This window comes from Diabrotica virgifera, chromosome 7, assembly GCF_917563875.1.
Source record: "Diabrotica virgifera virgifera chromosome 7, PGI_DIABVI_V3a".
In the NCBI taxonomy this organism is placed as follows: domain Eukaryota; kingdom Metazoa; phylum Arthropoda; class Insecta; order Coleoptera; family Chrysomelidae; genus Diabrotica; species Diabrotica virgifera.
This window is the reverse complement of record NC_065449.1, coordinates 161,288,248-161,303,990: the sequence shown is the minus strand read 5'-3', so window position 1 is coordinate 161,303,990 and position 15,743 is coordinate 161,288,248. Positions and strand designations below refer to the sequence as shown.

At 32.1% G+C, this 15,743-nt stretch overlaps 1 protein-coding gene across 2 annotated transcripts in view; it reads left to right on the top strand.

The window, feature by feature from the left end:
• Positions 1-15,743, top strand: part of LOC126888828 (zinc finger protein 271-like) — a 57,492-nt gene that overhangs the window by 26,625 nt on the left and 15,124 nt on the right. Inside the window, exon 2 of one of the 2 annotated variants that reach the window (XM_050657246.1) lies at positions 1,584-2,694. The exons of the other annotated variant lie outside the window; for it this stretch is intronic. Coding sequence (XP_050513203.1) covers positions 1,584-2,614 — 1,031 coding nt within the window. The 3' untranslated portion in view covers positions 2,615-2,694. Of the gene's footprint in view, positions 1-1,583; positions 2,695-15,743 lie in introns of those variants that run through there. 2 annotated transcript variants of the gene reach the window in all.

Genomic DNA, 15,743 nt, shown 5'->3' with positions numbered 1-15,743 from the left:
ACAATAAAAAAAGTCGGCTTTACTTTTCTGAATATTTTGTATTTTTTTGTTTTTCTATAAGACAAAAATTGGTTAAGATTCGGTGTTTCTAAATTTGCATACACTCGTGATAAGGGTACTCGTTCAAGCCATTTTAAATACAGCTCTTTCAAAAATAAGGACTTTGAATCGATGAAACTTACAGATCATATGATCAATACATACGCGAGTAAAAAACTTGTGAAGTGGTAACAATTAGGTTCATTTGAAATGCTAATTAGGGGGTGATTTTCCTGATTTCTTAACAAAAAAAAGGGACCAACTTTATTTTGAGCGTAACTTGTTTACTTTTGGTGCTAAGAAATTTTTTTAAAAAACAAAAATAAGCATTTTTTAAACACTTTAGAAAAGTTAACATGAGTTTTCCCCAAAAAGTGCTTCATTTTTTGGTTATGGCACGTTAAAATATTTGATTTGGAATTTGACGAATATGAACCTATTTTTCATTAGCTATAACTCTGCTTCTACCAGGTATAGTGACCTAATATACACACCATGTTTTTCACTTTTTTACGTGCTATATTTCTGATAAGAATTTTTTTTCGACCAAATACTTATGTACTTTTTAAGTTATTTGCGAAAACTGTCTGAAAACATGGTTATTTTGTAGAAAAATTAACATATTCACTCGCAAACAACTCGAAAAGTATTAACTTGGTGAAAAAACTTTATAGAACAAAAGTTGCTTATAATTAGTCATTTTATCCATTTCCGGACTTATTTCGAACATATATTTTTCACCCCCGACAGGGGTGAAAGTCACCCCTAGGGCAAATGCACACATCGGCACAATATCACTTTTTTTCTTTGACTTGTTAGCTATGTGTATGCCAAATTTCATGTCAATCCAAGCGGTTCTTTAAAATTTAGAGGTTTTGCAATATTTTACTTATAAAGAACGTACTACAAGTAAGAGAGATAATTATACTTTATTGGAATGTTTCCAACGGGCTATTGATCGAAGTCTTTAATATGTAAGTAGGTATGTATTTACTGTTAACATACTGTATAATGATTAGATAAATAAAAATACTAACATGTCTTTTACTCTTTACAAAGGTAGTGTACGTAAAAATAATTATGTTTTATGTTTGCCAACATATTGAAGCAAAATTCAAAATCAATTTCATTATTAATAGACTGTTGTCAAAATATGCAAAAACTACAAATAAAATCAAAACGGCCATTCCCCGGTCCATTTTTTTATTATATATTTTCCGTATATATTTGTAGGATGTATCTTGAATTTTTGATTGCTTCCAAAATCACAAATACACGAACAAAACTACTCAAAAACACATAGGTAAGACTAATGCAAAATACAAGATGTAAACAATTACATATTATAATGGCTCTTAGCTCGGTTCAATTTGATACCTCATTGGCGCTGCAATCTGAATCCGAATCGTCAATATTACAAAGTTTTGTTTGTACTAATTTATGAACTGACTTCTCGGAGTGACAAACACTATAGAGTTGTTACACCTTTGTTTATTATCTACCATTTCTGCATGCAAAGTTTTATAACTTGATTTTTATTTTAGGTTTAAGTCAGATGGAGGTTAAAACGAACTCGGAAAGTACGTTGGTAACTCACACTGGAGGAAGGCGTTATAAATGCGAAATATGTTCTAAGCAATTTAGTCGAGATGGGTTTTTGAAAAACCATTTAATGACACACACTGGAGAAAAGCCTTACAAGTGTGAAATTTGTTCTAAGCAGTTTAGTGAAGCATGTAATTTGAAAGCACATTTGAGAGTACACACTGGGGAAAAGCCTTATAAATGTGAAATTTGCTATAAGCAATTTAACCAAGCAAGTAGTTTAAAAACACATTTGAGGGTACACACTGGAGAAACACCTTACAAGTGTGAAATTTGTTATAAGCAATTTAGTCAAAAGGCAAATTTGAAAAACCATTTAAGGATACACACTGGAGAAAAGCCTTACACGTGCGAAATTTGTTCTAAGCAGTTTAGTGAAGCAGGTACTTTGAAAAGGCATTTGAGAGTACACACTGAGAAAAAGCCTTATAAATGTGAAGTTTGTTATAAGCAATTTAACAAAGCAAGTAGTTTGAAAAATCATTTGAGAATACACACTGGAGAAAAGCGTTACATTGGAGAAAAGCGTTACATTGGAGAAAAGCGTTACATGTGTGAAATTTGTTGTAAGCAATTTAGTACAAACGAACATTTGAAAAACCATTTAAGAATACACACTGGAGAAAAGCCTTACACGTGCGAAATTTGTTCTAAGCAGTTTAGGGAAGCTGGTACTTTGAAAAGGCATTTGAGAATACACACTGGAGAAAAGCCTTACAAGTGCGAAATTTGTGCTAAGCAGTTTAGTGATGTAGGACATTTGAAAAACCATTTAAAGATACACACTGGAGCAAAGCATTACAAGTGTGAAATTTGTTCTAAACAGTTTACTGAAGCATGCAATTTCAAAACACATTTGAGAAAACACACTGGGGAAAAGCCTTATAAATGTGAAATTTGTTATAAGCGATTTAGTCAGGCTGGAACTTTGAAAAAGCATTTGGGAATACATGTTGAAGATAATCGTTAAAATGTAAAGTAATTATAAAATTAATAATATGTATAATTATTTATGGAATTGGTGGTCACTTGGTTGATCAATAATAAAACAAAACATAAAAAATACAACAGACTATTAATTTGTATCCTGTAAATCCTTATTCGTTATATTCGAGGTAACAGTGCAATTTATTGTTTCGTCTTAATTTTTCATATTCTTTTTAGATGCCTCTGAACCAGTGGCGGCTCATACCACTTTAAGAAGGTAGTGCCAGAATTCGGGCAGCCGCCAAAATTTTTAGTGACGGATTCACGATATTGTCAAAAAAGGTATACTTACAACAAAAATAAAAAAATAGGCGCGTATACTTTTACCTTATGTATCTTATGTATATTTATCTGAGGTGCCAAGAAATAGTCCAAAATTTATCAAAACAGTTCGGTAAATTAATTAATAATAAAAAGTTCTTAACTCTCACTTACCACCAGTATTTACTGCTGATAGTACTTGAAGTTTGATATTACGATTTAGTCTCTATTTACAAAATTATAAAAATAATACTATTCAATATTCACACACATGCACAAAATTGTATATCACTTTTAAAGTTACGATATATGAAGTCAGTTCTCTTTTTTGTTGCAAAGTTTTCAATGACCTTATTACATATTAAAATTATCAATACCATTTACAAAATGCTTTTCTACAGATAGCATACCTAAAGCACAGTATAAAGAGGGACAATAAAACCTCTTCTATGTCCACCCTGTATAGAGGTTCCACAGTAAAATCACTCTTCTGTCGGCGCTTTGATCTCAAGAAGTAATACCGGCAGTACGCAATTGGTAATTCACCAGTGGTGGATGCGGGTTTTCCCTGTTAAAACCCGTACGTTTCTACGCGACTACAAGCAATGCGAGAGTGGGGCTAAAGCGATTGGGAACATTGCACGGTTGCCATGCGCGACTAAAGATTTTACTTCCAATTTTTCGGAGAGAAGTTCTACTGTCCCTCTTTATACTGTGCCTAAAGCAATAAGTCGTTCTTCCACTGTATTTATAAGAAATGTTTTAGTTCATTTTAATTTAATTTAATTCGTTTCCTCATTTAATAAAACCAATAGCGGAACAGCCCCAGAGGTAATACTTAATTCGTTTCGCTACTACAGTACATACTTACTTCTAATTCAGTTTTAAACCGAGTTTTGCTTAAAATTAAAATTGTCTCCATGTTTCATTAAGAAATGATTCGGGGAACTGATGCTTGTAAGCAGAAAACTTCGACATAAATAAATGAGATGCAAGTAGAAGGTAGACCTTTGAGAGATCTGGAACTTTGAATACGAACCTGTAAGTCATTGCCTCATTCGGTACTAAAATTGACCAGCTTCTTAAATATGCCTCTATTTTCTGAATTTTTGTTTTTTGTCGTGACCTCTTAAAGCTAACTCGCAAGCTTCACAAAACCTTATAAAATTTGTAGTTTTTTTTTTCTAACGAAAAACCACCAAAAAAGATTTTTAAGATACTAATCTGATTCATTGCCAATTAATAAGTTACACTTAAGAAATACATAATCAAAATATTATTTATACTACACCCACGATCATGATGATGCAGTAAAAGTTTAATTATAAAATACAAAACTTTTTAACAGAAAATAGACATAATAAAAGTGACAAGCCAGCACGTAAAGAAACTCGAAATAAATATATACCCTCGTGCCCGGCACAAAGATTCTCAATTTAAGGTATACTAATAGTCCAATATGGCTCTTTCTCTGTCACTTACATATAATGCTCGTAAAATCTTTCTCTTTTCAGACGTGCCAGTACCGATTTTGGCATAGATTCTCCTGTCGAATAATCTCTGCTGTAAGTGGCAGGGATTGTATTACGCACACAGTTGCCAGATTTTATATAATTTATGAAGATGAAAAGAGATACACACAAAAAAATTAACAGGCATTAAAAGGTTTTGAAGATAAATATGTTCTTTAGCAAGGTAAGTGCCATGGGGGTCCGGACAAAAAATCCCCAAGAAATATTTGCTGGGAAAATGCTGTGTCCGGGAAAAGTCCCGGACAAATAATCCCCACAAATTTTTTTGGACAAAATATCCCCACAAAAAATCCCCAAGAAATATTTGCTGCCCAATAGTTCTCTAAAATGAAGTAAAGAAACACAGAATTACTCACAATCATTTAATAATACTTCGACGACCGGTTTCGATCTCTACAATATTCAGATCATCTTCAGGTCGGCGTTACAAGTAGTTAAATGCTACAATTAAAGAAAGCCAGAGTTAGAACATTGTCTGGTTGTATCAAAATGCAAATAGAAAGCCCAAAAATTTTGAAAAGTATGTAACTGTTGACATTTCAGAACAACAAACTGATACATACGTATGCACATATCTGAGAAACAGGTACTCATAAGCACAAAGATACATGCGGTTTATGACTATTTGTTAAATTACATGTTAAATTAAATAAACATGTTTAAACGTCCAAATTATGCTAATAGGATAGCTAGGTGAGGGACTGGCTAAGTGGACATGCTTCGTAGGTCAAAACACAGTGAATTGAAATGGATCCTGAAGGCAGAAAAATCTGTTATCGATGAACTTACAAAGCATCCCTTATAACGGCATGTAAAGCCGCGTACAAACCAAGTTCGCGAGCTGTTCGCGAACCTTAACGAGCTGTTCTCGAACAGCTGTGTGGACGACAGTTCGTAATGGGTTCGCGGACAGTTCGTAATGGGTTCGCGAACAATTCGCTGTTCGCTCAAAGTTCGCTTGGATAGCGGTAACATCAAAGTGTTTGTTCGCGAACAACCAGTTAGTAAACAAAACGGTCTGGACGTATTGAAGTTCGCTTAAACTAAAAAGGGGTTATGTTCGTATTTACTTTAGTTTGATGTTAAAATATTTTAACGTGGCTTGCTGCTTTTTTATTGTTGTTTACTGTTGTAATGTGGTTTCTAATGTTATTTAAATGAAACCAACATTATTGTACTTTATTAATTATTTATTAATTTACCATTGGAATCCATTATCAAGATACCCGTTGCCGGCCTCCAGACAAGTGACCGCTGAAGTCGACAATCCCTCTCATGAGGTTTGTTCCGCTACATACATATTACTACATCTCCCTTTCTAAAAGCATTAAATTTAACATTACAAAAAACTTAAACCTACTTAAAACCAGAAGCCGTAACATTGACTTTCTTTATAATTTGTCTCTCCAAATCTGAATCAGATGAGTTGTTTTTATTAACAACTATGGTAATACACTCCTCATATTCACTTTCATCACTGTCCTGTTCTGGATCTGAATTTACACTAATATTCTCACTTTCCAGAAGAGTTTCATTGTTACGATTTGAGGTTGTTGCTTGGGGCCTATTATATTCAATAATATCATCTGTTACACAGTTTTCACTAGAATGTTCAACATCAATTGGCATTTCAATATAATATTTAATCGCACTACTACTACTACAACTAGGTGTTTCTTTTTCCTCTGTACTAAATGAATAATGGTTTGTCTCTGATATTTCATTGTCTGTTTTGTTTAATTTTTTGATAAATTTTCTATTCCTTAATATAGTTGAACCATTTTTCATTTGTACTTTATAAGTTCTGTCCCTAACTCTATCTAAAACCTTACCAGGAAACCAATTGCCTCTTGGCTGAGTTTGGACATAAACATGTTCATTTGGCTGCAGTTCAGGCAATGATCTTTTACCTACATTATAATAATTTTGTTGTTTAATTTGATTTTTCTTAATAATATTTTTATAGTGTACGTCAGCAACCTTAGGCAGAGCTTCATTTTTTGTTGTCAATAAATTAGTTCTCAATTTCCGAGACATTAAGAGTTCAGAAGGAGATATATGATCAACAACAGGTGTGGATCTGTAGTGGAGAAGAGCCATATTTATATCTTTCCCTTCTCCAAGAATTTTTTTAAACATTTTTTTGGCTGTTTGTACATTTCGTTCAGCCATGCCATTCTATTGAGCATTAGTAGGTGATGTTACAATATGTTCAAATTCCCATTTTTTGCAAAAATCATTAAATTCTGTTGATGTGAATTGTGAACCACCATCACTGATTAATGTCAATGGAATATCATGTCGTGCAAATACGCGTTTAAGAATTTTAATTAAATTATCACTTGAAGTATTGTTATGAAGGTCTTCACATTCAATATATTTAGAGTAATAATCTACTATTAGTAAAAATTTTCTACCCTTTATTTCGAAAATATCACAAGATACTTTATTCCAGGGTAGATGTGGTATTTCATGTGGTACTAAAGGTTCTTTATTTTGAGAATTTGCATATGTCAAACATTGATGATAAAGAAATTTTATCTTTAATTTGTTGTACCATGCCAGGCCAATATAAGGACTCCTGGGCTAATTTAATACACTTATTTATACCTAAATGACTATAATGAATGCGGTCTAGCATTTCTCTTTGTAAAATTTTTGGTACAACCAAACACTTACCATTAAAAATTAACCCATCTACCACTGTCAACTCTGATTTAAAAGGAGCAAAAAGTTGTGTGATCTTTAAGTTTTTTAGAGTTATTGGGCCATCCATTTAAAATAACTTGTCTCAATTCATTTAAAACAATATCTTTTGTAGTTTGGTCTTGAAATTCTTTAATTTTTTCATCTGTTGCATTTAACTCCAGTCTAACCATGCAAACCTGACTCAATATCATCATCCAAAGTCCCCAAAATATCATTATTGTTGCTTTGGGTTAAATGTGCTCGAGACAAAGCATCTGCTATAATTAGATATTTCCCTGGTTTATATTTAAGATCAATATCAAACTTTTGTAATTGCAACATCATTCTTTGAAGTCTTGCAGGACATTTATTTAAAGGTTTTTTAAATATTGATATTAACGGTTGGTGGTCAGTCTCCACTGTTACTTTTTGTCCATAGATATATTGATAAAATTTGTTTAACCCAAAACAGATATAGGTCTGGATCCCGCATATGAAAAAAAAGTTGATTAATAGCAAGCTGAAAATTTGTTAATAGCTTAAGGGTGTCTAGTCGGATAAACTTTGATATATGGGAACACTGGAACAGGGCAGTTTTAATTGTGGAACAGGTTAAAAATTTGGAATGGTCACACCACGAAAACGGCACATTTATTTCGTCCGACAGAACAGACTTAAACTCTCCGAACAGAGATTAAACCAGCGCAGCGATACTCAACCTTTTTTTCTCCTGGGCCACATACTAGCTACTGCCACTGCCACACCTTGCGGGCCGCATGGATGAAGTAGTATACAGGGTGTTTCATTGGGAAACGGAAATACTTAAATGGCGAATAGAGGTCACTGAGACGGTGCTAGATATTCTACATTTATTGCCCCATCGATTTTTATAACCGAGTTACAGGGTGGTTTTATCGAATTTGTCCATTTATTTCTGGACCCATACTTTATAACCACGTTGTATATTTTTTTGATATATGGTCCACATATGTCATATTTAGAAGCCAAACCACCCAACTACTAATCGGAGGAAAAATCCAGGTCCGGATTAAAAAAATTACACTTAAATTGATTTTGACTTTGATATAACATCCTGTATATTGAAATTCTCAAAACCCGTTTGAATATGTGAAAAGAGCACAAAAACTGAGTTTATAGGTTTGCTTTAATTTTTGTGCAGAAAATTTAATCTTTTTAATTTTGAAATGAAATATATTGAAAATTTTAAGAACTCTGAGATTAAAAACCAGGTTTTTAAAGCACTTTTAATAATAAATTATCGAATTTAATGAATAAATTCTGATTTTAACAATAATCAATTGTACTTGGTTACTACATTTGAATGACCCACTTACTACTACCCACATAACAATGATGTTCGTATCATGTTCTAAGCATATACTACCAACATTCGTCAGAGTATATTCTTTTTAGTATATGCGTAGTACAAGCATAGCATGTACCTTAAAAAACATTCTAAATTTCATGTTCTTTGCACATACTTTAAAGTATATTCTCGTACCGAATATACTGAGTACATTCGTGTACGTAGTAACTCGGAATATTCGTAAAAGTTTATTCTTAGAATGTACCTTTACCGAATATTCTTAGCACATACTTATAAGTACATTCTTAACACATACTTATAAGTAGATACTATTCTCAGAATATACTTTTACCGAATATTCTTAGCACATACTTATAAGTACATACTTAACACATACTTATAAGTAGATACTTTTAAAATATCTTAAAAATAATATATATGTATGTATAGGAAGAATAATGTTAGCCTATAGATTATCAACTTCGTTAAGAATAATTAATGAAATTTAAAAATTTATGTATGTAGGTACTATTAATTAAACTACCGAATTCATTATTTAAAATTGTTTTAATTGTATGGTAAAAATGTTTAAGAATTAATTGTATTAACGAAAAAGGAGAAATTGTCGTTTCGCTTTCATAACTGAAATGCATTTACTATTTTGATTAAGTTTATTGAGTATTCTTATGAAGAATTTTATTTTTACATGGAATTGACATTCAGGTAAGCTGTGTGGCTGAGCCAAAACCCACAACCGGCACAAACAAAGCGGAAACGACCGCTGCATACCTGCATAGGGGTTAGCGGGTAGGGGGTTGGGAACAAAGGAAAAATACAAAATATGAAAATAGTTACTGAATAGGCATTTGGCATTTGTGTCTACACTTAACACTAACAATGTCTATGCTGTGTTGTGAGGAAGACCAAGTATTTCAACCAGGAATAGGAACATGCATAATTAAACGTTTTATTTTGTTTGCTGTCAACTTACAAATAAAAAATTCATTTTGGTACTTCAATATTACTTAAATAGTAAGTATGTATATAGGTACATATAAGCAACATATAAATTTTAGTTATTTACATACATATGTTACATAATATTTATTTGGGTACGATAGGTATATGAATATGAATATATAAATTTATATATTCAGCATTTTTATTTTTATATGCACATAATAACTAAATATATATACCTACTTACCTATATAATATTGATATAACTAACTAAAATTTATATAATATTTTATATTTACTTTTTAAGTAATATTGTAGAATGTACTAACTACATTCTCATATGTAATATGTAAATTTAGTAGAAAGTAGAACCTAGGATGAGATTCGGTGATGCTGAAAACATGCTTCTGAGCAATATAGCACTTCCTTGTAATATTCTTCCCATATACTAAAAAGTACATTCTTCCTATATACTAAAAGATGTGAGGTAGTACATTCTAAGTATATAAATAGAAGGTTTATAGCACCTTCTTAGAATATCCTAAAAAGTATATTCTTGGTATATACTGAGAAGAAGTGCGGTAGTACATTCTAAGTATATACATAGAACGTTTAAGTACTGTAATGTAGTATATACTCAGTATGTGCTCTGCACATTCGCAATGGTAATTACGCATATTCTTAGTATATACTTTTTCTGAAAAGTATGTTCTATGAATCTACTAAGAACATGAAATTGTTATGTGGGTAATCACAACAAAAATCCAGGTCCAGGTTAATAAAAAAATATAAAGTGATTGTGATCTTGAAACAACACCCTGTATATTGAAATTTTCAAAACTCGTTTGCACATCCGAAAAGTGCACAAAAACTAAGTTTAATAGTTCACCTCCATTTTTTGCGTAGACAATTTAATGACTTCAATTAATTTTGAAATTATGTACGTCGAAATTTTTAAGAACTTATAACAGAAATTTCGATATAAATATGTAATTATTTCGAAATTAATGTCCTTAAATTGTCTGCACAAAAAATTGAAGCTGGCAATTAAACTTAGTTTTTTGTGCTCCTCCCAAATGTGCAAACGGTTTTTTAAAATTTTCATATACAGGGTGTTATTTCAAGGTCATAATTATTTTTTATTTTTTTTTGTTAATCCGAACCTGGGTTTTTCTAATGATAAGTAAGTGGGTTGTTCCAATATAATAAATAAGTATGGATTATTTTTAAAATGAGTATGTATTCATTAACTTTAATAATTTATTATTCCAAGTGCTTTAAAAACCTGCTTTTTTACTCTTAGGCAGGCCGCACATCAAAGAAACATGAAACGTAAATCACGTTTCATGGAAATAAAACACTGCTAAATAAATAAACGTCCGGCCATTTATGAAACTCTCCGAAAATAAAAATGTTTTATGAGCATAAATCACACTCGTTTCATTGGTAGGCGGACTTCAAGATTTGTTTAGCCGTGTTTTATTTTCATGACACGTGTTTTACGTTTCATGTCTCATGTTTTACGTTTCATGTCTCATGTTTTACGTTTCATGTTTCGTTAGCGTGCGGCTTGCCTTAGAGTTTCAGTATATTTAATGCCAAAATTAAAGTCATTAAATTTTCTGAGCACAAAATTTAAGTGAACCTGTAAACTCAGTTTTTTGTGCTCTTTTCAAATGTGCAAACCAATCTTGAAAATTTTAATATACAGGGTTTCAAGGTTACAATGACTTTATATTTTTTGTTAATCCGGAATTGGATTTTTCTTGTGATTACTAAATGGGTCGTTCTAATGCAGTAAATAAGCGTTAAATATTTTTTAAATGAGTATTCGTTTTAACTTTAACTTTAATAATTATTTATTATCAAAAGGTAATAATACCTGCTCTTTAATCTCAGAGTTCTTAAAAATTTCAATATAATTTCCCAATTAAAGTCATCAAATTGTCTGCCTCAAATCCCACTGGATTAAACCCTCATGCAAAAATCTGGGCCCGGATTACGTACACTCGATACGCATCGTATCCGCCATGTTTTACTGTAGCGCATTATGGGAAAACATGGCGGATACGATGCGTATCGAGTGTACGTAATCCGGGCCCAGACTGCTATTTATCACCTGCCATAATTCCTGTCATTTGACATATTCTACATGTTCCACTCATTAAAACGCCTATTTGGTGATAAATAGCAGTCTGATTTTTGCATGAGAGTTTAATCTCTGTTTGAAGAGTTTAAGTCTGTTCTGTCGGACAAAATACATGTGCCGTTTTCGTGGTCTGACCGTTCCAAATTTTTAACCTGTTCCACAATTAAAACTTCCCCTGTTCCAGTGTTCCCATATATCAAAGTTTGTCCGACTAGACACCCTTAAGCTATTAACAAATTTTCAGCTGGCTATTAATCAACTTTTTTTTCATACGCGGGATCCAGACCTAATAGCATACAATTCTTTTCCTATTTGTGCGTAATGAGTTTGGGTTTCAGTGAGTGCTTTGGAGGCATACGCACAAGGTAAACCATTCTGTAATAAACAACCTCCAACCCCTGATTGGGAAGCATCCACTGAAATTACAATATTTTTATTGGGATTAAAGAATTGTAAAACAGGCCTACTTGCTAAAATGTCTTTCAGATTTTTAAAAGCAATATCATGCTCTATATCCCAAATAAATTCTACATCATGTTTTAGAAGATTTCTTAGTGGTTTTGTTTTATCTGAAAAAATTTTTATACTTACATAAGTTAACATTCCTAGTGCACGTTGTATATCTTGCTTATTCACAGGCTTGGGCAATTGCGAAATTGCTTCTATCTTAGAGAAATCTGGCATGATACCCTCTTTTGAAATTATGTGCCCCATGTATTTAATGCTATTTTCACCAAATCTACATTTGTTAATATTAAATTTAATGTTGTTGTTTTTTGCTGTTTCCAAAACCACTCTTAGTCTTTCATCGTGTTCGTTTTTATTTCTTCCCCAAACTATTATATCATCAATATATATATATATATATATATATATATATATATATATATATATATATATATATATATATATATATATATATATATATATATATATATAGCTGTACCGTCAATTCCACCAAATATTTCTTTGAAACGATCTTGGAAAATTTCTGGAGCAGATTTAATTCCATATGGCAGGCGCAAAAATTTATATCTGCCATAGGGTGTTCCAAAAGTACATAAATTAGCACTCTCACTGTCCAACGAAATTTGATAAAATCCATTCGTAGCATCTAGGGTACTAAATATTACAGCATCTGCTAACTTGCTAGAAATTTCCTCAAAAGTTGGTATTTGACAATGTTCTCTCTTAATTACTTTATTTAAATCCTGAGGATCAAGACAAATTCTCAATTTATTGTTCGGTTTTCTGACTAAAACCAAAGCATTTACCCAATCAGAAGGCCCTTGTACTTTCTCAATGATATTTTCTTCAACCAACTCCTCTAGGACCACTTTTAAAGACTGCATTAAAGGAAACGGTACCTTCCTGATTGGTTGTACAACAGGCTTGCTATTAGGCAACAACTTAATGGAACATTTTTCTTTGATACATCCAATTCCTTGGAAAACATTAGAGAATTTATTTATTAAATGTTTGTATTCGTTATTTTGTATTGTACTTACAGAATCAACTTTTTTAATTAATTTTAGTGACACAGAACTGCCCAGACCCAAAATTGCTGGTGTATTTCCCTTAACCACAAATAATTCTAGGTCATAACATTGATCATTTCTGAAACATTTTAAATTGATCTCCTGTATAAGATCTTAATTTGCAATCAATTTTTTTATAATGTTATGTTTCAAGCCTACCTCTTAAACAAACCGTTACAAATAACATTAACCATTGCACCTGTATCAATTTTGAAATTTGTATTTTTATTATTTATACATAAATTAGTGGTCCATTCTTTATCTGATATTATAGAATCTATATTATCAATTGAACCAATCAAAACTAAATTATCATTGACTACTAAATTATCATTTACTACTAAATTATCAAAACTTACAGTGTGTACTTCCTGTATTATCTCATTTACCTTCATGTTCTTTTTCTTCATACATTTGCTTTCAAAATGAATAGGAACATGGCAAAAATTGCACTCTTTACCATAAGCCGGACACTTATTTACCAAATGGCTACCACCACATCTTGAACAGCCACTAATCTTCTTTATAAACCCTGATTTATGCTGTAGATTTTGACTGGCTTCCTTCCTGGACTTGAAACTGTGAAGTGAGTTAACTGTATCCACCGTTCTAGTGTTGCCTGACATATGTTCGCTGTGCTCTTCCGAGGCTTCTAAAATTACACACCTTTCCACTACTTTATCCAGGCTGAGGCTGTCTTCTTCTTGAAGCAAAACCTTTTTCACATACTGATCATTTAGGCACAGATTACCATAGTTTTGGTTAAGTCATCTTGCAAGTCACCTAATTTGCATTTCATAGCCATTTTCTTCAACTCTGTGACAAATTGTTCAGTAGTTTGACCATGTAATTGTTTATATGAGAAAAATTTATATCTTTCAAATGTAAGGTTTTCTTTTGGCAAAAAATGACTCTCAAATTTATCTAATAAAGGTTGTAGTTTATTTTTTTTTCATCTTCAAACACAAATGTTGTTTATATTCGAAAGACTTCCTCACCAATGTTGTGCAGGACCTGGGCACATTGTATAGCCTCATCTTTCTTGCTTATTTCACTAGCAATGAGGTAGTTTTCAAACCTGGACCTCCAAATCTTCCAATTTTCAGCTACATTGCCACTCATGTCCATTGGAGCAACGCCCCTATTATCACCCATAATTACTTAATTTGCTGCTTATTTAATCACTCTGATTACTTATTTGCCAGAGACTAATCTGACTGCGCCATGTTATAATGTGGTTTCTAATGTTATTTAAATGAAACCAACATTATTGTACTTTATTAATTATTTATTAATTTACCATTGGAATCCATTATCAAGATACCCGTTGCCGGCCTCCAGACAAGTGACCGCTGAAGTCGACAATCCCCCTCATGAGGCGTGTTCCGCTACATACATATTACTACATTTACTACTATCATTGTATAACTAGACCATGTGTAGACATGATACTATAAATAACATGTGTAGATAAACAATGCTACTGTAATTAATAAGTTAATAGAGTTAAGTTTAATAATTAATACAGTTAATTAATAGTAAATAGTTAATTAATAGTAAGTAGTATAATAAATAATATAGGTAGTTAATTAAGTCATAGTTAATTACTGCATGTTTATCGAAAATGGAATGGTCCGAAGATGAAATTATTACATTAATAGAGGAATACCGTAAACATTCCAATTTACGGGACCCCAGAAATGCAGAATACAAAAAGAAAATAATTATAGTATCCATATAACAGCCTTGTTTTAAAATGGGTGAGGACAGCAAAGCAATGCAACCAATGCGAACCGCAGCGTACTGTTCTATAGAACTGTTCGCGAACCACTCTAATTTTTGGTGTAGACGTCTTGTTCGGTTAAAATTAGCGAGCAGCTCGCAATAGTTCGCGAGCTGTTCGCGAACCGCAAATTTGGTTTGGACGCGCCTTAAGTGGATCAAAATTATACAGTTTTTTAGAAAACATTTTTAATAATTTTAAAATTTAACTTAATTTAACAAATAGTCATAAACCGCATGCATCTATGTGCGTATGCGTGCTTATGAGTACCTGTTTCTCATAAGTGTGCATACGTATGTATCAGTTTGTTGTTCTGAAATGTCAACAGTTACATACTTTTCCAAATTTTTGAGCTTTTTATTTGCATTTTGATACAACCAGACAATGTTCTAACTCTGACTTTCTTTAATTATAGCATTTAACTACTTGTAACGCCGACCTGAAGATGATTTGAATATTGTAGAGATCGAAATCGGTCGTCGAAGTATTATTAAATGATTGTGAGTAATTATGTGTTTCTTTACTTAATTTAAAATGAACTCACATATGCAACCCATTCAACATTAGTTCTCTAAAAGTTTTCCTGAAAGGACCCCGCACAAACCTAATGGAAAATAGGTCCCAGTGGATTTCGTTCATACTTTGGAAAAATACTCTTTGAAGCATCCTGATAAAAGTTCTCATGGACAACTCAATCGTATGAAGGATTTTCAAGATATAGAGGCCCAAACTCGGAAAATTATAAGATTTACGGGGTATTCCAATTCCGTGAGTTACTGGTTATTTGGCAACATGTAGAAGTTTGGATCAAGCAAAAGTATTAGTAGTCTAGGATTTTTTCCTGGCTATCCAATGGCTACCTTTACTTTGACCT